At 41.7% G+C, this 26,523-nt stretch overlaps 1 protein-coding gene across 1 annotated transcript in view; it reads right to left on the bottom strand.

The window, feature by feature from the left end:
* Positions 1 to 26,523, bottom strand: part of LOC124790458 (SH2 domain-containing protein 5-like) — a 387,811-nt gene that overhangs the window by 34,871 nt on the left and 326,417 nt on the right. Inside the window, exons 4-5 of the mRNA XM_047257790.1 lie at positions 17,943 to 18,032; positions 460 to 683 (exon numbers count right to left, since the gene is read on the bottom strand). Coding sequence (XP_047113746.1) covers positions 460 to 683; positions 17,943 to 18,032 — 314 coding nt within the window. The remainder of the gene's footprint in view (positions 1 to 459; positions 684 to 17,942; positions 18,033 to 26,523) is intronic.

The following is a 26,523-nucleotide window of genomic DNA, read 5'->3' as shown; positions in this document are numbered from 1 at the left end:
CTCACGTATTTAGATCTGAAGATGAATTGTTGGAACCGAATATTGTCACGAGTTTATACAATTCTGTAATCTAGACTGACAACAAATTCTGTTAGGCAACTTATGACTGAGAATTTTTTCTTCAAAACAGACAATAAGTAACAACAGCGTAGCATATTTATATGTTTTGACGATGCCATTATGGCCTTATCACTTTAGGACATGGTGTAAAAAAGATCTCAGGATGGTCATTACGGACTGAAACCGGTCATCGTCTAAGAAATTCATATTGTGATCAAGGACTGGAATAAATAAAATTAGACAATAAGTAAATTTTTGCGAAATTAATATCTTCGTATTACAAGGTGTTTTCCATGATGTGATCTATCCATTGTGTCTGCTTACCTGTCGCAACCCGGGGGCAGCCTGCTGGCGTCGGCGGCGGGGGTGGAGGCGCCGCGGGGGCAGTGCTCGGCGGACAGCAGCGGCCGGCTGTCCTCAGAGTGGCCGCCGCCGCCCCCGCCGCCCCCGCCGCCCCCCTGCAGGCCCAGCCGCTTGACGAGTGCCGGCTTGTCGCCGAGGCGGCGGTACGAGTTGAGGTCGGTGGGCGAGTTGCTCTCGTCGCTGCTCGGCGAGTCGTCCGTCAGAGCCGCCATCGAACGGCCGCCGCCCAGTGGGCGCATCTCCAGCTCGTCACCCGACTTCTGCGGAACACGATAATCAATGCCTGTGTTATTCTGAATTACGATGAAATGTTCTTTCGGGCATGCATGCAAGTCCAAAGTAACAGGCACTGAGGCAACAACAGCCGTTAGGAAATACACGAAAGGTTCAAATGGTTCAAATGGCGCTAAGCACTACGGGCCTTAACATCTGGGGTCATCAGTTCCCTGGACTTACAACTACTTAAACCTAAGGACACCCTGTTGGCCGTGCGGTCTAACGCACGGCTTTCCGGGTGGGAAGGAGCGCTGGTCCCCGGCACGAATCCGCCAGGCGGATTTGTGTCGAGGTCCGGTGAACCGGCCAGTCTGTGGATGGTTTTTAGTCGGTTTTCCATCTGTCTCGGCGAATGCGGGCTTGTTCCCCTTATTACGCCTTAGTTTCACTATGTCGGCAATTCTGCGCGAACAAGTTCTCCACGTACGTGTACACCACCGTTACTCTACTGCGCAAACATAGGGGTTACACTCGTCTAGTGTGAGACATTCCCTGGGGGGGTCCACCGGGGGCCGAACCGCACAACAGCCCCTGGGTTCGGTGTAGGGCGGCGGGGAGGTGAAGTGGACTGAGGTAGTCGTCGTGGGGTTGTGGACCACTGCGGCTGAGGCGGGGACGGAGCCTCTCCGTCGTTTCTAGGTCCCCGGTTAACGTACAATACAATACAATTCAACCTATGGACATCACAAACATCCATGCCCGAGGCAGGATTCGAACCTGAGTCCGTAGCAGCAGCGCGGTTCCGGACTGAAGCGCCTAGAACCTCCCCGCCACAGCGGCCGGCTACACGAAAGGTGGAAAAAATCGTTACAGCAAGCAGAAATTTACTAAAACCAGTATTAATGGCTGAAACTGATAGCCAAATAAAATAAGTTTGGAAACTACGCGGGTGAAAGGTGTTTCATTTTACACCCTACATAAAATGTATTCGTAGTTGGAATATGGACAATCATCAGCATGCATGACTCTGCGATTTGTCGAGCACTTCCGCATCCATCACGCACTGCCTGGGCCGCTAAATTACATCTAAATCCCGCACAGTCAGATGTAGCAATCAGCTTTCCTGCAATTTGGTTACTTACAGGATCAATAACAAAAGCAAAACGAAAATAATGGAATGTAGTCGAATTAAATTGGGTGATGCAGCAGAATTAGATTAGGAAATGAGACGCTTAAAGTAATAAATGAGTTTCGCTATTTGGGGCGCAAAATAACTGATGATGGTTGAAGTAGAGAGGATATAAAATGTAGACTGGCAGTGGCAAGGAAAGCATTTCTGAAGAAGAGAAATTTGTCAACATCGAGTATAGATTTAAGTGTCAGGATGTCGTTTCTGAAAGTATTTGTATGGGGTGTAGCCATGTATGGAAGTGAAACGTGGACCATAAATAGTTTGGACAAGAAGAGAATAGAAGCTTTCGAAATGTGGTGCTGCAGAAGAATGCTGAAGATTAGATGGGTAGATCACGTAACTAATGAGGAGGTATTGAATAGGATTGGGGAGAAGAGAAATTTGTAGCACAACTTGTCTAGAAGAAGGGATGGGTTGGTAGGGCATATTCTGAGGCATCAAGGGATCACCAATTTAGTATTGGAGGGCAGCATGGAGGGTAAAAATCGTAGAGAGAGACCAAGAGATGAATACACTAAACAGATTCAGAAGGATGTAGGTTGCAGTAGGTACTGGGAGATGAAGAAGCTTGCACAGGATAGAGTGGCATGGAGAGCTGCATCAAACCAGTCTCTGGACTGAAGACCATAACAACACAGGATCAATCAGTGGCTAAATGTAGCATGCTTGTCGACTGTTTTCTTCATCGAACCGAGCAAGTTTTTCGTGATTTTACATGGTATTAGGTATATTTCACGCTTTGACATTTTTTGTCCGCTGTGTGCAAATAAAGGAATAAGCGGAAAAGCACTAGCTTCAGCAGTTTGCCTGGAAAGTGATGAGTGTCCGTAAGTAAGGCGCGTACCTGCCTGCTTGCGGCCCCCAAACAGCCCCTTTCACTGCTACGTACGAAATACTGCGTCCTTCATCGCCTGTACTAGGGCTATTCGTTTATCAAGGTCCGATCAGTCGCGAAATAGAAATTACAGTGAAACTCAAAAGTGTTTTATTTGCGATTGTTAGCTAGACCTTCCAACTACTTCTCTCCATAGTCGCCGCTCGACATTGTCTGTGCCAAAATGTTGCCTTCACAGGCAGCAATTCATGTGAGGAGTGATGAAACTCTGAGGGAGCCAAGTTCGGGCTGTATGATTGGTGATCAAACACTTCCCATCGAAATCGCATCTGGAGCGTCTTCATTCCTCCTGCAGTGTGCGGCCGAGAACTGTCGTGGAGAAGGAAATACACTATTGGCCATTCAAATTACTACACCACGAAGATGACGTGCTACAGACGCGAAATTTAACCGACAGGAATAACATGCTGTGATACGCAAATGATTAGCTTTTCAGAGCATTCACACAAGGTTGGCCCCGGTGGCGACACCTACAACGTGTTGACATGAGGAAAGTTTCCAACCGATTTCTCATGCACAAACAGCAGTTGACCGGCGTTACCTGGTGAAACGTTGTTGTGATGCCTCGTGTAAGGAGGAGAAGTTCCGACTTTGATAAAGGTCGGATTGTAGCCAATCGCGATTGCGGTTTACCGTATCGCGACATTGCTACTCGCGTTGTCGAGATCCAGTGAATGTTAGCTGAATATGGAATCGGTGGGTTCGGGAGGGTAATACGGAATGCCGTGCTGGATCTCAACGGCCTCGTATCACTAGCAGTCGAGATGACAGGCATCTTATCCGCATGGCTGTAACTGATCGTGCAGCCACGTATCGATCCCTGAGTGAACAGGTGGGGACGTTTGCAAGACAACAACCATCTGCACAAACATTTCGACGACTTTTGCAGCAGCAGGGACTATCAGCTCGGAGACCATGGCTGCGGTTACCTTTGACGCTACATCACAGACGGAAGCGCCTGCGGTGGTGTACTCAATGACGAACCTGGGTGCACGAATGGCAAAACGTCATTTTTTCGGATGAATCCAGCACCATGATGGTCGCATCAGTGTTTGGCGACATCGTGTTGAACGCACATTGGAAGCGTGTGTCGGTCACCTCTTGTTCGCATTGACGGCACTTTGAACAGTGGACGTTACATTTCAGATGTGTTACGACCCGTGGCTGTACCCTTCATTCGATCCCTGCGAAACCCTATATTTCAGCAGGATAATGCACGACCGCATATTGCAGGTCCTGTACAGGCCTTTCTGGATACAGAAAATGTTCGACTGCTCCCCTGGTCAGCACATTCTCCAGATCTCTCACCAAATGAAAACGTCTGGTCAATGGTGGCCGAGCAACTGGCTCGTGACAATACGCCAGTCACTACTCCTGATGAACAGTGTTATCGTGTTGAAGGTGCATGGGCAGCTGTACCTGTACACGCCATCCAAGCTCTGTTTGACTCAATGCCCAGGCGTATCAAGGCCGTTATTACGGCCAGAGGTGATTGTTCTGGGTACTGATTTCTCAGGATCTATGCACCCAAATTGAGTGAAAATGAATTCATATGTCAGTTCTAGTGTAACACATTTGTCCAATGAATACCCGTTTATCATCTACATTTCTTCTTGGTGTAGCAATTTTAATGGCCAGTAGTGTACATGACAGCTACGTTTCGTGGGCAGTTCGAAATCAGGCGAAATCTCACACTTGACGGGAGATGGTATTTTCTAGACACCTTTACGTGCTCACTGCTTGCACAGAATTGAAGAAAGCCGACGTTATCGAAGGATGTACTAGCGACACTGCCCAAAACATCAGCGCAAAGCGTCGTCACATTTTCACTGTCGTTTCCATTTCCTGACCAACCGGAGGAGCCCTGGTACGATCCCGCGCCCTGAGATCACAGCAGTGCTCTCTGGCCGTGACACGAGATGCCTTCCAACCCCTCGCGCCTGTTATCGGTTCTCGGAGCTCGTCTCGCCAGATCGATACGTCACCGCGTGGCTTCGCAGCCACCTCCTCCTCCCTCCCTCCCCCCCAATCCCTTTCCCACCCCCTCCGATCCTTCTCGACTTATTACGTATTTCTTTTCTTCCTTGCCTTCTGTAAGCCGATTACAGAAGCTGATACAGATTACGCTGATTATGTATCGGGTGGCTCCCATTCCCACGCGACGAGATCTGCGAAAATACTGAGAAGGGAGGATATTGGAGACGAAGTTATCTTCTGGTAATCCCGAAACGACATCTGTTCCGTGCCCATAACCTGCCGGATTTGCTTCTGGTTCCATTTTTGCCTGCCGTTTTCGCTCCCAGACGCACACTCCTGCAGTTACTTGCCAAGCTGCGCCACCTGGAAAGTAATGTTCCTCAGTCAAAAGTGTAAGGTAGCTCACATACCCCCAAAATATTTGAATCATCCCGTACCATCTGCAGCTGTCAGTTTCTGGTTCATTTTCTATACTACCGTACTATTTTTACCTCAGGATATTTTCAAGTATGTAATTACATTTTTTGATCTTCATAATCTACTACTCTGCGATCCAACTAGTAAATCGAAACTCTTTCTTGTTTAGAAAATTTCAAATAAGCAGGAAGCTGATAGCTAGCTTCCTTCGTACGAATGCTTACGAACCATATTTCAACTCTTTCCCACTTCCATCATAGAGGCATAAAGTTTAAACGTTTCTGCGATCGTTAGAAGAAGAAGAAGAAGAAGAAGAAGAAGAAGAGACGTAAACCACTTACTGTTACTGTTTTCCTGCCGTTTCTTCAAACCGTAGTGAAACCTTTTACTGCAAAACATCGTGAAACTGAAGTGCCCATCCAACAAATCTTACTGAATTTGAAGACCTTTTTTATTATATGAGACTAGTAACATATACGTATGAAACTTGGTAGCCTTTCTGTGGTTGCGTAATCGCTGAAACTTCCAAGTGTCATCAAAATTTTGTTTACCTTATCCGAAGAGTTGTCAAACGAAGCTTCTTCACCAAGTATTCTCCTTAAACTTCTCTCTGCCTTCGATGATCCGTCAGATACGTCCAGTCTGCTCGATATCAGATTTCTCGATAACGTAAATTTTCTAGCCACTCAGCTGCTGACTTCAATTATGTTTTGTCCTAAAGATAAGAAGATTTATGTTTTTTGAAGCTAAAATTTTATTCCTTAGTACCATGTATGTTTCGCCTATTCATGTTACACAGCTTCGGTGACATTCATTTTCTTGTCCCGTTCATGCAACCATTTGTTGTTCTATATCTTTATATACACATAGTAGAAGCTTAGAAAACTAGAGGAAACCTGTACTCCGTGAATTGGGCACATATATAACAACAAATGGTTCCATGAACAGGGCACAAATAAGAATGCCACTGAAGATGCCTAACATGAATACCCGAAACATGTCTGACACTCAAGATAAAACGCCAGTTGCAAAAGGCGAACGTTTTCTTAACTTTACGATAAAACGATTTCACCACGTCCTTGCACCTGAGATTCGGTCTTCCTCTAGGTCTTTTGTCTCTCAGTTGTAATTCATATATTAGTTTTGGTAACCTGTTAACATCTACGTGTTTTTTACGCGTCCATAGCGTCTCAGATGCGCGATTATTTTTTCTTGAAGTTTTACAACTTCAACCCGTTCTCGGTTTCTTCATTCCGGATTCTATCTCTCCTTCTCCCTCCGCGTGAATTTTGCTGGTATCTTTACTTCTCACTTCTCATTGTCCATATTTCACATCAGTATGTCAAAATCGCCATTTAATAGATTTCATAGATGTCTCTCTTACATTTTAGTGGTATTTTCTTGTTCCACATTAGGTCTTTAACTATTTGATCAAAGTCGTTACATGCTTGAATTCTGTAAGGGATTTCCTTGCCTATCATCGACAACACTGCCAAGGTTCTGAAGTGATGGACCATCTGTAGCTGTTTCCCCTCCACTTCGAGATGTTCCATTGGTTGCCCATATCTTTTCATGACGATAAACTTTAGTAGCTTCTACCTAGGTGGTTATTTGATTCTGAAGGTCTTCTTTAGAGTCACCCGACTGACATACGCAATCAGCATATAACACGGATATTATTTTACCTCCTATACTTTGTGGTACTTTTCTCTGCATCTCGTTATTAGAGAAATAAAAAGGAGATAGAACACCATCTTGCCTTAATTCAGATTTCATGCCAAAAGTTTCAGTCGTTTCTAGGGGTGTTTTGATTGAACTGTGATATCTTCGTGCAAGTTCTTGATCCTGTGCACGCTGTCACCCTGAATTATAATTTTCTTCAGTATTTCGCACATTCTTTTCTTACTCATAGCTTACTTTTAATCTAGAAAAGCTAACCATAAGTCTCGGTTGTGTTCACGGTATTTTACCATCATTTGTCGTTTCCAAAAAAAAAAAAAAAAATTACGTAGCTTTTCATATTCCCTTCCCTAGTCCATACTGTTCTTCTTCACGATTTTCTTCAATGAGGCGTCTGATCCTACGCCCTATAACTCCTTTGCAAGATTTACCCACTCGAGATTATAAAATGCCTTCCCTATAGAAACTTTCTTTGAAATTCAGATTCTGATATCCATTTTACAATCATCAGATACCGTCCCTTCTTTCAGTATCTTACAAAAGTGTCCGTAGATTCATAACTTCCATCAACTTCCTGTCTACAAATGTATGCTTCTTAGTATCTTTCACGTTCTCTTTTTTTACTGTCGACATGTCAAGATTCCTTAACTAAAAGTATTGTAACCAATGCTGAAAATGAAAAATAATTTTAAACCATTGTTTGGACTATATATATATATATATATATATATATATATATATATATATATATATATATATATATAAAATTATTTCACACTTGTACCAAACCGTTGGCAGTATAGTTCAATAACCCCAAATCAAAATATATGTAAAAAAACAGTAATCAACTATTCAATATAATAAATATTCCATACTGTACTTCACTGTATTTTGAACTAGCGAAGTCTGTGTAGGGAACCAATGTTACACACGAATGATTATCTACCAATTTGTCATCTTACTGAGACACAACACAAAAGTACATACAAATTGAAGGTTTTCCTGATGATTATGCAGTTATAAGCAAAGCTTAAGAATTATGAGGCACAGAAGAACTGCAAGATGAACTTAATCTCGTACACAAAGATTTCGTTCTTTCAGTTGCCATGAGGAAACGAGAATGTTTTGAGGTAGAAGCACAGCAGTAGACCAAGAAAAATTTATATTTTTTTTTCCCGGGCGGATACCCTAAAGTCAGCTGGATCACATATTCAGCTTATTATGCCATGTTGTGTAACGTCCGTCTCCTATGTACGATGCTGAGATTTCGACGTCTAACGGTATCCTTTGATAGATGGCCTGCAGGGTGGAGTTAATTGTATTAATTTGATACTGCTTACACTCCTTTCCATTAGTTCAGTTTGAGAGTATTCTTAGCGTAACGTTAGTTAAACTAACATTATAGTACCTGTATTGTAATTATCATGACACAGACTAACTGTACTATTGTTGTGTCGTTGTTATTATACATATCTTCATAACATTTAACACAGCATATGAGTTTAATAGTCTGAATTTCAGATTGTTATTATTATTGTTTCTTTACTTTCTCAGACGTTAAGTCTGGTTAAAAATGGAAAGTGACGCGGACCTTGATCAAGCGTCATTTCCTTTTAACTGTATGGTATGTGTTATATTGCATTTAGGAACTTTTGGATAATTGAACATGTATCAATAATTACAGATTTCTGTAGTTGTATATATAAGTTTGGATGTAGCTGTATTGCATTGATGTACTGGTGGATATTGTGTGGTATGACTCCTGTAGTTGATAGTATAATTGGTATAATGTCAACTTTATCCTGATGCCACATGTCCTTGACTTCCTCAGCCAGCTGGATGTATTTTTCAATTTTTTCTCCTGTTTTCTTCTGTATATTTGTTGTATTGGGTATGGATATTTCGATTAGTTGTGTTAATTTCTACTTTTTATTGGTGAGTATGATGTCAGGTTTGTTATGTGGTGTTGTTTTATCTGTTATAATGGTTCTGTTACAGTATAATTTGAATTCATCATTCTCCAGTACACTTTGTGGTGCATACTTGTATGTGGGAACGTGTTGTTTTATAAGTTTATGTTGTAAGGGAAGCTGTTGATGTATTATTTTTGCTACATTGTCATGTCTTCTGGGGTATTCTGTATTTGCTAGTAATGTACATCCGCTTGTGATGTGATCTACTGTTTCTATTTGTTGTTTGCAAAGTCTGCATTTATCTGTTGTGGTATTGGGGTCTTGAATAATATGCTTGCTGTAATATCTGGTGTTTATTGTTTGATCCTATATTGCAATCATGAATCCTTCCGTTTCACTGTATATATTGCCTTTTCTTAGCCATAATTTTCTTAAATTGTCTACCTGTCCATAATGTAGGTTTTTTATGTCGATAAATCCCCTTCCTCCTTCCTTTCTGCTTAATGTGAATCTTTCTGTTGCTGAATGTATATGATGGAGTCTATATTTGTGGCATTGTCATCGTGTAAGTGTATTGAGTGCTTCTAGGTCTGTGTTACTCCATTTCACTACTCCGAATGAGTAGGTCAATATTGGTATAGCGTAAGTATTTATAGCTTTTGTCTTGTTTCTTGCTGTCAGTTCTGTTTTCAGTATTTTTGTTAGTCTTTGTCTATATTTTTCTTTTAGTTCTTCTTTAATATTTGTATTATCTATTCCTATTTTTTGTCTGTATCCTAGATATTTATAGGCATCTGTTTTTTCCATTGCTTCTATGCAGTCGCTGTGGTTATCCAGTATGTAATCTTCTTGTTTAGTGTGTTTTCCCTTGACTATGCTATTTTTCTTACATTTGTCTGTTCCAAAAGCCATATTTATATCATTGCTGAATATTTCTGTTATCTTTAGTAATTGGTTGAGTTGTTGATTTGTTGCTGCCAGTAGTTTTAGATCATCCATGTATAGTAAATGTGTGATTTTGTGTGGGTATGTTCCAGTAATATTGTATCCATAATTTGTATTATTTAGCATGTTGGATAGTGGGTTCGGGGCAAGGCAGAACCTCAAAGGACTTAATGAGTCTCCTTGGTATATTCCACACTTAATCTGTATTGGTTGTGATGCGATATTATTTGAATTTGTTTGGATATTAAGTGTGGTTTTCCAGTTTTTCATTACTATGTTTAGGAACTGTATCAATTTAGGATCCACTTTGTATATTTCCAATATTTGTAGTAACCATGAGTGGGGTACACTATCAAAAGCTTTTTGGTAATCAATGTATGCATAGTGTAGTGACCTTTGTTTAGTTTTAGCTTGACATGTCACCTCTGCATCTATTATCAGTTGCTCTTTACATCCTCGTGCTCCTTTGCAGCAGCCTTTTTGTTCTTCATTTATAATTTTGTTCTGTGTTGTATGTGTCATTAATTTCTGTGTAATGACTGAAGTTAATATTTTGTATATTGTTGGTAGGCACGTTATGGGGCGATATTTTGCTGGGTTTGCTGTGTCTGCTTGATCTTTAGGTTTCAGATAAGTTATTCCATGTGTAAGTGTATCAGGGAATGTGTATGGGTCTGCAATGTAACTGTTAAATAATTTAGTTAGATGTGAATGTGTTGAGGTGAACTTCTTTAGCCAGAAATTTGCTATTTTATCTTTTCCAGGGTCTTTCCAGTTGTGAGTAGAATTAATTGCTTGGGTGACTTCATGTTGCAAAATTATCACTTCAGGCATTTGTGGTATCATCTTGTATGTGTCTGTTTCTGCTTGTATCCACCGTGCATGTCTGTTATGTTGTACCGGGTTTGACCATATGTTGCTCCAGAAGTGTTCTTTGTCTGTTATGTTTGGTGGATTTTCTATTTTAATGTGTGTGTTATCTACTGTCTGGTAAAATTTCTTTTGGTTTGTGTTGAATCTTTGGTTTTGTTTCCTTCTATTTTCACTTTTTTGTATCTTCTAAGTCGTTTGGCCAGTGCTTGTAATTTCTGTTTCTTTTCATCTAATTGCTCTATCGCTTCATGTTGTGAGATTTTACCTAACCTTTTTCGTTTTTTTTCTGACATTTCATTTCTTATAAATTGTGTTAGCTGTCCGATGTCCTTTCTCAGTTTTTCTATTCTGATCTGTAGCCTGTGTTGCCATGCTGGTTTTGTGGGTTTCTTCTGTGTGTTGGTTGGTTCTGATCTCTGCCTAGTGTGTATATTTAGTGTAGCGAGTGCTCCTACATAAACCAGTAGTTGTAACTCTTCCATAGTTGTGTTTTCATTTATTTTGTTGTGTATGATTGTGTTGATAGTTTTTATTGTTGTTTCGACTTGTGGGTTATTTGGCGGTCTTTGCAAGAATGGTCAAATGTCTGTATTTGTGTCTTTGTATTCTATATATGTCAGCTGAAATTTTTCTTCTATATCTAACATGTGTGTCACTTTGTGTTCTATTTGTGCTTGTTCTGGTGGCTTTCTTAAGATTTCGTTTTCCTCTGATTGTTTAATTGATGCATGTTGTTCTTTGTTTGTTTGCTCTGGGATGTTTGAGTCCATTACTGTATTTTCTTCTTCTTCTTCTGATTGCACATTATTTTGTTCCAGTATTTGTTGTACTTGTTGTTTGATGTTTTCTAATTCTGACTGGGGTATCCTGTTATTTTTGATTGTTACACGGATCTGATCAGCTAGTCGTTGTTCTGTTAAAAATTTTAATTCTGGGTATCTGGTAATAAATGTTGTGTATACTTGTGATCTGTATCCAGTTGTGTTGGTTCCTAGGTTTGTTGCTTGGTAGTAACAGAACATGAGGTGTCGATTAACTTCATCTGACCATCTCATCCTCTGTCTTTGTTTTCCTTCTAGGGTGGTTGCAGGAAGCATATCCCGCAAAACACCTCTATTTGGATTTAAATCATTTTCCAGTTGGCTAGCAGTGTCGTTACCATTGTGGGCGGGCATAGGGTTCAAGCGTCGTCCCCGACCATGACGGCGCTTGTCCGAGGCTTCTTTAGTTCTGTCCTGAACCAACTAATCACACTAAAAGGGGGGTTAGCCCTATTAGTGGTTTGTTCTTTTCGTCGCCTTTTACGACTGGCAGAACACACCGGAGGCCTATTATTATTATTATTATTATTATTACGACTTTACTTTCCATGTGGCAAAGTCCTTATCGATCATATACCTGCTCTATTAGCCTCTTCCATTTCTTTCTTTGGAGTTCACTGTTTGTCCATTCGGTGCTGTTCTTCATCCTAGCTGTGTCCTCCCGGAAGTTGTCTCACCACCTAATTCTGGGTCTTTCTCTCCCTCTCGTTCCATCTATTGTCTTGCAGAATTACATTTTATGAACTCTATTTTAGGTCAGTCTTGCTACATGCCCGTCCCAGTACAACCTTCTCTTCTTTAGCACTTTGACGATGTTGTACAGCCTTCTTAATTCTTTATTTCTTCTTATCCTTTATTACATATTTATATTACATACTGATCAAAAAATTTTCCTTTGTGATTTTCTTTCGAATATTAACAGTTTTTCTTCATGTTTCTTTCTAAATATTAATGCTTCACATCCGTAAAATGTTAATGATCATTGACTGGTACAAGTGGATTTTCAGGTTAGTGCTAAGTGATGTTTCCTTTAAGATTTTGCTAAAACTAAAAAGCGTTGTGTTCGCTATTGCTAGAACGACATCTATTTTTATATCCGTTCTCTCGCTACTTAAATGACTCCCGAAGTAGCTGAAGCGAAATTGTGTGTCACTTCGGTTTTTCTTGCTTATGATAAAATACGCTGTCGTATTTTCATTACCAAGTAATTCTGTTTTCTTAGCGATTTTGTAGTAATTTTGCATGATTCTGACTGGTTCTGCTTTGAAAGCACTTATTAATGCCACATCGTCTGCGTAGGTAAGTCTAGTAACGTACGTCTCCTGCATTTGGATCCAATGTGGATTAGTTTTACTAAACTCTTTGTCGATGCTGTCTAAGACGGTATTATATAAAATAGTTGAGACGCCTTCCTCCTATCACAGTCCAGTGAATACCTTAAAATTTTCAGTTCCTCCTGCAGGTGTCTTTGTACGACAAAGTTTCACCTACACACATTTTAACTAATCTAATTAGCCTTATGTTACTTCGGATTCGCCCATAGTATTTAGGAGTGTCTGTGAATGAATGCTACCGTAGGACTCTTTGGAATGTAGAAATAACACAGGGACAACAACACTGAATTTCCATGCCTTCTCAGTTATATGTCTTGGAGTGAATAAATGATCTATTGTGGATGCGTCAATTATTGGGATCACTCTGTTTAATAGGCATTCCGCAACGATTTTATAAGTAACACCTGATATTCAGGAAAGCAATTCATCTGCAGTTATCGCAAATAAGGGATCATTCTTCTTAATTAGGGAGCATAGAACTGCGGTTTTGCAGTCAACAGTTATCGTTCCTATCTTCCTACTTTTATCTATTAGTAATCTTAGTTCTAATTCTAGTCTTGGTACTCCACTCTCTAACACCTCAGCTTGTATTTGGTTTACACCACAAGCCTTGTTGTTCTCCAATTTTTCTTTTTGGTTGCTGTATTTCAATTAATGATGGTGTGGCGACTTTTACATAAACTGTATGATGTTCTTCAAATTTAAACTAAGGCTGTGGATCATTGCAATCGAGTAGTTGTAAAAAGCATGTCTTACATCTTTATTGTACGTCACTCTTGTCAGAAAGTATTTTTCCATGCTGATCCTTTTGTGAGCCGTTCCCTTCTATTAAATTTAACAGAAGATTTTTTGCTTTGATATATTTGCCTTGTTCTGCGATGCTGGCAATCGTCCTTCGTTGTACGCTTCGTTATGTTTCCTGGCTGATTTAATAGTATGTTTCCTTCAGTGTCATATTGCTTTTGTTCTTGAATTCGCGGTTTCCTCGCATTTCTCCTCTCCAGCACTTTTCCATGGCACTTTATGTTAACCCAAATTTTGCTATATCGTATTCATTTTCCTATATATGTTACTTTTTGAATACTGTTTTTCGGGTGTCGCTTTCTGCTTTCGACATGTTGTTCCCTCTTGACCAATCTAGTTTCTGCTAGATTACTATCGATTTCCTTTGCAGTTTTCTTTCGTGTTTTCTTCCGCAAGATTTCCCTTGTTGTACCTAGTAATTTCCACTCTACTTCCATTTACTTTCCTTCTGAGGTTTACTTTTGTTCTTATCATTATTAATATTACTATTCATTATTATTGTTGTTACTGTCACTTTTTTATCTGCATACTGACCAGCTGCAACCATTACAAAATTTCGGTTCATCATTCTTTATTGTTTCCTACTTTTAAAGTACTGATCCATCTTCTCCCCATGTTATACCGTGTCTTTTTGTCTTCGGTGCTCCTGCGTCCTATACTTTCTATTTCTTGCGCCCTTTGAAGTTTAGTATTTCATTTAGTTTCTTTACGTTATTTCCACTTCTTTGGTCTGTTTTCATTGTAAATTTTTCCTTATTTCTGTAGTCTATTTTACTATCGACATCTTTTTCTAGAAATACAGCATTATTTGTCATGTTTGCGGTTTGTCTATTCTCATTAATTCGGAAGATACGTCCAAAGAAGATTAACCTTTGCTGAGGCATTACTTTTCACGTATATGTGATTTGGTAAATCTCCTCACTACTTCATTTTCCAACATTTTGTGCTTTACATTCCATGTATTATATTTCCATTATTTCGTATTTCAAGTATCTCTATTCCGTCTCTATTCCGTCACATGCATATGAAGATTCTAACGTGACTACTTTCGTAAAGTGTTTTAGTTTGCATATCTAGAGATGAACATCTTGTTGTAGATATGTTCACGGTTACTATTATTATTATTATTACGTGTAGTTGGGTCCTATCGAATCACCCAAAGCTATTATGTTTCATTCTCCGGAAATTCTAAGCGACTCTCATTTTTTTCTGTGGATTCTTTTTCTTTTGTTAGTCCACTTTGTCGCTGGGCTGGTGGAGACCTCATTCAGTGGCAGTAAATCTCATTTTCTAATTTTCCGGCTGAATTCGATTCAGCTGAAAATGTGTGTCTGACTTTTATAAGGCTGTTCTAAATACGTTTTGAGCTGTTGTCTTATTGGTATAGTTTTGAGTTGTTCTATGTACATTGCAGTGTTGCGATTATTATTGCTGAGAGTCTGTGGAAATGCACAAAAAATTTCAGTCTGTATGTAATTTTCAAGTCTTGTATTATTTATGTGTGTCCCGCAGTTTTGGTTTCTATGTTCTTTTTCCCACTTTGGCGAAAACCAGATTAAAGAGGGTAGGAGACAGACTTTCTACCTATAGAACACCGGGTTTTGTCAGAAATGGTTTTGATACCTCGCGCATGAATTTTACGTAGGATTTTTGTTGGTAGTTTATGAGATTTATAGTTTTCGGATCGGGTTGTTGTTCTTGCAGGATGACAAACGGGATTTCTGATGGACTGAATCATACACAATCTCGATTCCTCAAAGAAACCGAGTGGACTGTATTTTAATACTGTTTTGAAATTGAATTTTTCAGCCAGTGCGAAAGCTGGCTTGGTAGTCGCTAATAATGTGGTCGATTTGCGCCTTTACTCTGGAGGCATGCTGACACAATTTTGTATGTAACCTGCAAAAGGAAATTTTTCAGTACTTCTGCGATGATTCTATTATTTCCCAAAGCTCTGTCACTTTTGAGTGTGATGATACGCTTGTGAATCTCTTATTGTGAAGTCGGTAGGGATTCGCTGTGGGTCTGAGTGGAGGTTTCCGTCGGCGCCGTTCCCGACAACGTTCCTAATTTATTCTACTCAGACAAGCGGCCACTATAGAGAGAACCTATAAGTATACTTGCTAGTAAGTTACTAACGTATCAAGTATAAACAAACACAAATAAATTTCCATCAAACTTCAGCTTCATTCGTCCCATTTGGTGTTATACTAATGACGAGGCGATCATGTATGAATGGTCATGTCTGAACAATTTCATCGTTATCGTAATACTCCTTTCTGCAACCAAGCAATCAGCCTTTCTTTCCATTGCTACGCACAAACGCAATCGAAAGATGGATAATTATGCACACGCTACACCTGTCATGCGCCTTGAGTAACATGGAAGAGTAAATGGCTCCATCCCACTTCCCTTTTACCCATCATAAGAGTAGAAGGCACTTTCTTCTGGCCGATCGTTCATTTAGACTTCCCGTTTTGTCGCTGTGGGACAATAGTGTTAATAGTGCATATTTTACGAACTGTAAGACACACATTTTTTCAGAAAATTGCCTCCTAAATTCAGGTGCATCATATACTCGAAATCAATATAAAAATTTCCAATGTTTCATTTAAAATTTCCACCAGTCTTAAAATGGCCATATATTCGATTCCGCAGGAAACCTATCTGCGTCTGGCAATATTGGCTTCAACTGGCATCAGCAGTGCACCGATTCGACGAACATGAGTTGCAGGCATACACAAGCTTGCTAATACTGTGTCCTTCCCGCTCCGCCATCACAGACCCAGAACAATGTCTAGCTTATGATGCGTCATTGCGGTCTACGGTTCCAGTGAACTTGAATTGGAAGTGATTTGTATTATCGGTAACAGTACAACGTTTTTGTTAGTACCTAGTTCCGTAACGAAAAGAAATAAAAGGTGTTCGTACGATGCGGGATAGAAACTGAAAGCAATAGTGTATGCAGAAGGACATGCAAATAGTAGCTGAGCGGCATTTCGGCGCTCCATCTACAGAAAAAAACCATTAGCGACTGGCGAACTAGCAAAGAAGAACTGCAAAAAAATGAGGAAGATTAAATGTGAAAACAGAGGACAGAATGCAAAATGGCCAAGATTAGAAAATAACATACTGAAATGGATTCAAGAACACCATCAAAATCTTATTGGTAGTAATACAAAAATGATAGAAATACACGTTCGTAAGTCAGCGCTACAGTGGAACTTAACAGAATTTAAAAGTGAAGTTGGTTGGCGCTACAGTTTTATGAAACGTCATACACCTAGCATGCGAATAAAAACAGAAATATTTCAGAAAACGCCACAAGGGAATGAAGAGAAAATATTCTCTTTCCAGTGCTTTATTATCCAACATCGAAAGAAAACTAGAACTGAGCCCAATAGCGAATATCGACGAAACTCCGATGACATTTAATGAGCAGAGTAACAGAAATGTTGCTATGAAAGATACTAAAACTAAATGCGCTACACAATTGTCCTTTCAGGTTGTACTGGCGGTGCTAAAATTAATCCAATAATCATTTTCAAGCGCAAAACAACGCCAAAACCTGAAATAGCGCCAGGTTTTGTTATTAGTGTACATGACAAGGGCCGGATGGACGAGGCTGGTGTGAAATTATTCATGAACAGAGTTTGGGATAGGAGGAAAGGTGCTTTACTGAAGAAGAATTCTCTTCTTGTGCTAGATCAGTTTTGTAAAATTCTGCTAAAGAGAAATTGAGACTGGGAAATACAGAGCTTGCTGTTATTCCGAGAAGACTTACTTCACAATTGCTACCACTTGATGTCTCGATAAATAAACCATTTGAAGTGTACTTGAGAAAGTAATGGAACAGACGGATGATGCACGAAACCCAACATAAATTCACTCAGAAGGGAGTTTAAAAAAGGAGCTAAAATCAAACAAATGTGTTAGTGGATAAAACAGTCGTGGTCCGGAGTGAGAGAAGACATTATTGTTAAATCTTACAAGGAGTGCGCCATAAGTAACGCTCTCGATGGCAGAGCAGAAAATCTTACAGTATATATGAAGAGGGCAACAATGACGACGAAGAGGAAGAAGAAAAGAAGAAGTTCAGATGACAGTTTTCAGTTATTTTAAAGGTTAGTTCGGTTCTATAAACTAAGAACTTTTTTAGCATGCCTTTGCGATCTAATAATAAAAACTGTAAAAAAGTTATTTTTTAAAAAATGCTTAAAAATTACGGTATTCTAGTCCGCAGTGTCTTAGAGTGCGTAAAAAACGCAGTATGAAACATAGACAAAATTACGCAGGTGTTCGTTTCTCTTCAATAATCCGTCATAGTAGGCGCATATTAAGGCTGATAAGTGTCCTCCAGTGCGTAGTGCGTAGTGTGAGTGCAGATGCAGAGAGTTTGTCCATGGAGCTACGCGCCAGCAAGTGCCGCGTGCCACTGAATGGAAGCCGCACCTGTTGCTGGGCCGAGCTGACGTCACGCTGCAGCTGCGCCGCGTACGCTGCCCGAAAGGCGTCGCCCACGGCTGCGTGCAGCTCCTCCGCCTGCAAAATAGCACATTTACCACACGATTACACATAGATCTAACCTCAGGCTCTTACTGTATTTGTTTACTTAGTACCTTACAATTACAGCACTACTACCACTAGCACTAGCTCTACTACTGCCACTGGTCCACTAGTCATCCGAAGTGGCCGAGCGGTTCTAGGCGCTTCAGTCTGGAACCGCGCGACCGCTACGGTCGCAGGTTCGAATCCTACCTCGGGCATGGATGTGTGTGATGTCCTTAGGTTAGTTAGGTTTAAGTAGTTCTAAGTACTAGGGGACTGATGACCTCACAAGTTAAGTCCCATAGTGCTCAGAGCCATTTGAACCATTGAACCACTGGTCCATTGGCACTGGACGTTAAGGTGCGCACACACGATGCCTTTTTTTGTCTTCAACTTTGCGCATGGGCATAAGTTTCCAATAACGCACCTACGCATGCGCGTTTGTGCATGCATAAATTCCAGCTAATGAAGGCAGTGCGTACAGCGCATTGCTACCGGCTTTCGAAACTTTGTGCTTTTTAACAGACGACGGGCAGCTGAAGTCCATAAGTTTTTGATTGTTAGTGCGTTGAGGTTATGCTGTAAAGCTATTTATGTGCAGTAATGTATGTTGGCTATAAAGGAAGCGCTCTCAAGTTTATGGATGATTACAGACAAAGAAAAAAGTCCTGTGTTAAACAGCTTCTGAAGATTGTTTAAATAAAAATTAGAGATTTGTTGTCCCGAGCGTCACGTATTAGATAAAGAGTCTCCAATCATACTTCTGTAAGCAATAAGATACTGAAAGTTTCGAAGTAACAAAACTGAGAAATTTATGAATGAAAAGTGTGTATGAAACTGTGGACGATTATGATGCTGTAGTGACTTAAAAGCACAACAATTGACGAGCCTGACATTCAACTACATCTACGTGATTACTCTGCAATTAACATTTAAGTGCTTGGCAGAGGGTTCATCGAACCACAATCATACTATCTCTCTACCATTCCACTCCCGAACAGCACGTGGGAAAAACGAACACCTAAACCTTTCTGTTCGAGCTCTGATTTCTCTTATTTTATATTGATGATCATTCCTACCTATGTAGGTTGGGCTCAACAAAATATTTTCGCATTCGGAAGAGAAAGTTGGTAACTGAAATTTCGTAAATAGATCTCACCGCGACAAAAAAGTCTTTGCTTTAATGACTTCCATCCCAACTCGCGTATCATATCTGCCACACTCTCTCCCCTATTACGTGTTAATACAAAACGAGCTGCCCTTTTTTGCACACTTTCGATGGCCTCCGTCATTCCCACCTGGTAAGGATCCCGCACCGCGCAGCAATATTCTAACAGAGGACGAACGAGTGTAGTGTAAGCTGTCTCTTTAGTGGACTTGCTGCATCCTTTAAGTGCCCTGCCAATGAAACGCAACCTTTGGCTCGCCTTCCCCACATTATTATCTATGTGGTCATTCCAACTGAAGTTGTTCGTAATTTTAACACCTTGACAGCCTTGAGAATTGTATTATTTATCGAGTAATTGAATTCCAACGGATTTCTTTTGGAACTCATGTGGATCACCTCACACTTTTCGTTATTTAGTGTCAACTGCCACCTACCACACCATACAGCAATCTTTTCTAAATCGCTTTGCAACTGATACTGGTCTTCGGATGACCTTACTAGACGGTAAATTACAGCATCATCTGCGAACAACCTAAGAGAACTGCTCAGATTGTCACCCAGGTCATTTATATAGATCGGGAACAGCAGAGGTCCCAGGACGCTTCCCTGGGGAACACCTGATATCACTTCAATTTTACAAAAGAAGCGATAGGATATGTGTAGCTCTTCAACAAACAACTAAAAATAGAAATGAAGCACACTGACGATGCAAACACTGCGAAACTGAAAAACACAACCTCCGTTCTAGTGGATCCTGGCGTCTATGAAATTCCCAAATTTGCTGAGCCCGATGATGCTAATCTACATATCATATTTCATGATTAAATGCAAATGACGCACTGAAAGTAAATTAACCTTGACAGGACGGTTAGGAACCTCCTTTAAGTATTTCTCAGTTTCAGGAATAATCACTTTTATTTTTATTTATTTATTCGTGTTCCTTTGTTCCAGTAGGCAAGGGAACTGCATAAATATCGAACGAGTCATAATCACACATGAAAACACCACATATAATTAATAATAGATACAAATTGTAATATTGTATAGGAACAAAGTTTCTAATAACTACAAACTTCTTTCACACAGAAAACAGAGGTATAAAACAATCAAATAAATTACAATTATACGACATTACAAGTTACAGATTCGTTAGAATTGAAATGCTTTGTTTTGAAATGAGGAATACACAATGCAAACGAGTATATAAGACACCAGATACTAGCTAACAATGTTTTATTGCCAGCCTTATCGCTGCAGTTTCCCGAAAATCTAAACTCTCGTCGCGAACTCCTGAAATTTGCAGACAGAACGTTGTCATCATTTTGTATTTCTCGTACCTCTGTTACTTGTACACTTCTATATCTACAGTCACCTTAGCGTTTTCTTTTTCTGTCTCCTTTTCATCACAATAAACGCAACAAAATCTCCGAAGCGAAGGAAGACATTCACAGCAGACTGCTTTCGCATTGTGCCAACGTGTGGATATGCGAACGCAGATGCTTACATGCGTTCTTTCCGCAAATTTTTATGAATGCCCTTTTATTCCCGTGCGTCTGCGATTGCGCACGACGGAAGAGGCGTCGTGAGGGCATAGCTTTAAGGAACGTCACGAAAGATGCCGTAAGTTTCTAAGGACCGCCACAGCCAAATGCGGATTCTTCTCAACACGAATGTTTTCAGCATTAAGCCACGTCGTTTTGATCAGCACTGAATGGCGAACGTAAGATTATGAGATACAATCCGCATTCCAAAAAATTAGAAAACAGAGAACTAGAGGGGTGGTGTGGTGAATCAACATTAATAAAGGAACTCTTAATTGGAGTAACGATTATTAATGTCCATAATAAAATTCAGTGTTCTTAGCAAAGCGTAAATGGTAAATTTTCCTCACTGCTGTGAAGTGACAGAACAAGGAAAGTGCCGTCAAATGGTTCAAATGGCTCTGAGCACTATGGGACTTAACTTCTGAGGTCATCAGTCCCCTAGAACGTAGAACTGCTTAAAACTAACTAACCTAAGGACATCGCACACATCCATGCCCGAGGTAGGATTCGAACCTGCGACCGTAGCGGTCGCGCGGATCCAGACTGTAGTGCCTAGAACCGCTCGGCCACCACGGCCGGCAAAGTGTCGTCCAGACATGTGAAAACATCAACATTTATTAGCGTCATCAAATTTCTACATACAAGGACACGAAACAGTATTCACAATACAATACGTAGACTTTTTATTTGGTGCATTGTGGGGTTTTTTCTGACTCTAGGTACCAAACAATGTTAAAAACAGTCTTATTCTACAGTAAATGTGACATTTACGGCTAAATACAGGCTTTTAATGAAAAGTGTTCTAAGTATTTGTGTTTCTATTTATGTACAGTTAAAATGTTTTATCCATGTAGGTTTTGTAAAACCTAAATAATTTTACGCCGTCAGGCATTAGGCCTCTCTCGTGAAATAGCACTCGTACGAAACCCAAATCTTTAGCTTTCCTTACAAAGTGTCACGAAAATAAAGCACTCAATAAAGCAAACATTCAGAACACACAAACCACGAAATCAACTACAGCAATTGGAGTGAACGCGGTGGACATATGTTAAGTTTTCATGGTAGGAGACAACTGCACTGTCTCGTCCCCTACGCCAAAACTTTCTGTCCAACAATTCTAGACACTGATATTCCGTTCCGTTCTGTTCCGTCCCGTCCCGTCCCGTGCCGATCCGTTGTGTCACGATGTTGATTTGTATGTATGCCACTACTCAGTACATTCCGGTATGTTTTAAAGTTAGGTTTCGTTCCGTGACGTCCAGCAGGAATCGACCTCAATATTTCTTCCGAATCAAATGTTGAGCGAAATCTCGATCTGGTCGAGGAAACAGCTGCCCCTGTGACCGTGTCCTAGCTCGTAAGCAGTTCAGTCGTTTTGTTGGTGTTTACTCTCGTTAGATATTGTAATCATTTGTTCTGGTACCTTTTCACATCATCAAGTACGCTACTTGTAAAAGCAAACAGTTTTCCTGAACCAACACTTTTAATTTGTCCTATTAAAATAACAACTAACACAACTGAAGTAGATGGGGAAATAATCGAAAAATTTGCATTTCAAATACATCTGTAGTAGGTCAGTACTTCATACTGACGTCATTGGTGACCCATAATCATATATTATCAATTACCCCGTGAACAGCTTGTTTGTGGACGTAAGTTTATTCATTTCTGTATTCGTGCAACCGTGTCAGTTTTCGCTATTAATTATGGTAAGCCCCGTATATATCAAAATAGTTACTACTACATTAAACACATGTCTTCACATACTGAGTACAGCTCAACACGAAATTCGCCGTGATAGCCAATCAGGGAGCTAACAAGGTCAGTGTGCCCAAGTGTAGCAATTGTTAAGTCAGGCGATGCCGAGGGAATCAGATTAGGAAAAGAGACACTATAAGTAGTAGACGAATCTTGATATTTGGGCAGTAAAGCAACTCACGGTCGTGGAAGTAGAGAAGGTACAAAACGTGACATAACAATGGCAAAAAAAGCGTTTGCGAAAAAGGGAAATATTTTAATGTCGAATACAAATTTAAGTATTATTGAAGGTATTTTTCTCGATTGTAGCCTTGTATGAAAGAAAAGCAAATCAGACAAGAAGAGAACAGAAACATTTGAAGTGTGGTGCTACGGAACAGTGCTGAAGATTAAGTGGGTAGATCGCGTAACTAAGGAGGAACTACAGAGTAGATCTGGGGAGAAATTTGTGGTACAACACGAGGAAAAGGAGGGGAACTTGACACATACCGAAATCACGGAATCATACAGGGTGACACTTATTGAACTATATGAAATAAAATCGTCATAACCACTGAACGCTTTGCGTTAGGACGTTCAAACTGCAGCGTTGGCCGCGGGGCATTATGGAAACTACACTCCCGGAAATGGAAAAAAGAACACATTGACACCGGTGTGTCCGACTCACCATACTTGCTCTGGACACTGCGAGAGGGCTGTACAAGCAATGATCACACGCACGGCACAGCGGACACACCAGGAACCGCGGTGTTGGCCGTCGAATGGCGCTAGCTGCGCAGCATTTGTGCACCGCCGCCGTCAGTGTCAGCCAGCTTGCCGTGGCATACGGAGCTCCATCGCAATCTTTAACACTGGTAGCATGCCGCGACAGCGTGGACGTGAACCGTATGTGCAGTTGACGGACTTTGAGCGAGGGCGTATAGTGGGCATGCGGGAGGCCGGGTGGACGTACCGCCGAATTGCTCAACACGTGGGGCGTGAGGTCTCCACAGTACATCGATGTTGTCGCCAGTGGTCGGCGGAAGGTGCACGTGCCCGTCGACCTGGGACCGGACCGCAGCGACGCACGGATGCACGCCAAGACCGTAGGATCCTACGCAGTGCCGTAGGGGACCGCACCGCCACTTCCCAGCAAATTAGGGACACTGTTGCTCCTGGGGTATCGGCGAGGACCGTTCGCAACCGTCTCCATGAAGCTGGTCTACGGTCCCGCACACCGTTAGGCCGTCTTCCGCTCACGCCCCAACATCGTGCAGCCCGCCTCCAGTGGTGTCGCGACAGGCGTGAATGGAGGGACGAACGGAGACGTGTCGTCTTCAGCGATGAGAGTCGCTTCTGCCTTGGTGCCAATGATGGTCGTATGCGTATTTGGCGCCGTGCAGGTGAGCGCCACAATCAGGACTGCATACGACCGAGGCACACAGGGCCAACACCCGGCATCATGGTGTGGGGAGCGATCTCCTACACTGGCCGTACACCACTGGTGATCGTCGAGGGGACACTGAATAGTGCACGGTACATCCAAACCGTCATCGAACCCATCGTTCTACCATTCCTAGACCGGCAAGGGAACTTGCTGTTCCAACAGGACAATGCACGTCCGCATGTATCCCGTGCCACCCAACGTGCTCTAGAAGGTGTAAGTCAACTACCCTGGCCAGCAAGATCTCCGGATCTGTCCCCCATTGAGCATGTTTGGGACTGGATGAAGCGTCGTCTCACGCGGTCTGCACGTCCAGCACGAACGCTGGTCCAACTGAGGCGCCAGGTGGAAATGGCATGGCAAGCCGTTCCACAGGACTACATCCAGCATCTCTACGATCGTCTCCATGGGAGAATAGCAGCCTGCATTGCTGCGAAAGGTGGATATACACTGTACTAGTGCCGACATTGTGCATGCTCTGTTGCCTGTGTCTATGTGCCTGTGGTTCTGTCAGTGTGATCATGTGATGTATCTGACCCCAGGAATGTGTCAATAAAGTTTCCCCTTCCTGGGACAATGAATTCACGGTGTTCTTATTTCAATTTCCAGGAGTGTAGTATGCGCGTTGGTGATTTGTGGTCTGCAATGTCCATGGTGACTACCGAACGGTATGTGAAGGTTTTGGAAGATGATTTCATCCTCATTATCCAAAGTGACCCTGATTTCAAGATGAGGTTCACGCAAGACGGACCTCGACCCCATCGATGCAGGAGAGGTGTTTGATGTCCTGGACAAGCACTTTACGGACCGCATTCTAGCTCTGGGGTACCCAGAGGCCACTGCCATGGGCCTCGATTGGCCGCCATATACTCCGGATGTGAACACAAAGCGACACCTTTTTGTGGGGCTATATTAAAGACAAGGTGTACAACAATATCCCCACAACTATTGCTGAGCTGAAAACTGATATTCAGGACGTCATCAAAAGCATCGATGTTCCGACACTTCAGCGGGTCATGCAGAATTTCGCTATTCGTCTACGTCATGTCATGACCAATGATGGCAGGCATATCGGACATATCACAACATAAATCCGAATATTTACAGTGACGTTTACGTGTTGAATAAAGTGTGTGCACGCCTTAGTTTGTAACTAATTTACGTTTTATTCCATATAATTCAATAATTGTCATCCTGTAAATTTAATATTGGGGTGAAATTTAAGGAGTAAAAATAGTAGAGAGAGGACAAGAGATGAAGACACGAAGCAGGTTGAAATGGCTGGGGGTTGCAGTAGTTATTCAGAGATGAAGGGGACAGAGTAGGGTAGAGAGCGCGGTCAATCCACTCCCCGGACTGAAGACCGTAACAACAATAACACAACAACAACAACAACAACAATGACGATCTGGCTAAGCCATGTCTCCGCTATATCCTTTCTTCTGCAAGGTGCACTGAAGAGCTTCTGTGGAGTTTCGGATGTAGGAGACAAGGTACTGCCAGAATTGGAGCTGTGAGGGCGGGTTGTGAGTGGTGCGTGGGTAGCTCAGGTGTTAGAGCACTTGCCCGCGAAAGGCAAAGCTCCTGAGTTCGAGTCTCGGTCCAGCACACAGTTCTAATCTGCCAGGAAGTTTCATTAGAGATAGAGCAAGGATATCTTTAAGTGGTAACAAGCATGATGGCATTTGCGCTAATTGATTCACGGGAACCACAGAAAACCTAAATCCGGCTAAGTGGGCGATGATTTGAGATTCGTTCCACCAGAAGTTCAGTGTCTCAGTTTTTGCACCATCTCGTTCAGCAGGTTACGTCACAGCTCGCTGGTCATATGTTTTTCTCCATTTTCGATTCCAATTTTATATTCTACTTTCCAGCTCTTTTTCGGCAGTCTCGTACATCGGGGTTAAAAGGCTGCTTTTTTTACGTCGAACGAGAGTATTTTCTGCAAAAGTCTGAGCGTTTCAGTTAACAGCAACTACTTCTCAGCTTTCAGCTCTGCCATTGAATTATCAGCACACATTTGAGCACAGGTTAGTGTATGTGTGACGACATATACTGAAGAGCCAAAGAAACTGGTACACCTGCCTACTGTCGAGTAGGGCATCCGCGAGCACGCAGAATGCCGTTTCACGCCGTGGCATGGACTCGAGTAATGTCTGAAGTAGTGCTGGAGGGAACTGACAGCGTCAGTCTTGCAGGGCTGTCCATAAATTCGTAAGAGTACGAACACCACGTTGCAAGGAGTCCCAGACATGCTCAATAACGTTCTTGCCTGAGGAGTATCGTGGCCAGCAAACGTATTTAAACTCAGAAGAGTGTTCCTGGAGCCACTGTGTAAGCAATACTGGACGTGTGGGGTGTCGTATTGTCCTGCTGGAATTGTCCAAGTCCGTCGAAATGCGCAGTGGACATGAATGCATGATGGTGATCTGACAGGATGGTTACGTATTTTCACTTGCCCGAGTCGTATATAGATGTATATCAGCCGTCCCGTATCACACGCCTCAAACCACTACAGAGCCAGGCTGGTGTGGCCGAGCGGTTCTAGGCGCTTCAGTCTGGAACAGCGCGACCGCTACGGTAGCAAGTTCG

The sequence above is a fragment of the Schistocerca piceifrons genome, chromosome 1 (genome assembly GCF_021461385.2).
Source record: "Schistocerca piceifrons isolate TAMUIC-IGC-003096 chromosome 1, iqSchPice1.1, whole genome shotgun sequence".
NCBI lineage: Eukaryota > Metazoa > Arthropoda > Insecta > Orthoptera > Acrididae > Schistocerca > Schistocerca piceifrons.
This window is presented reverse-complemented; position numbering and strand designations above follow the sequence as displayed.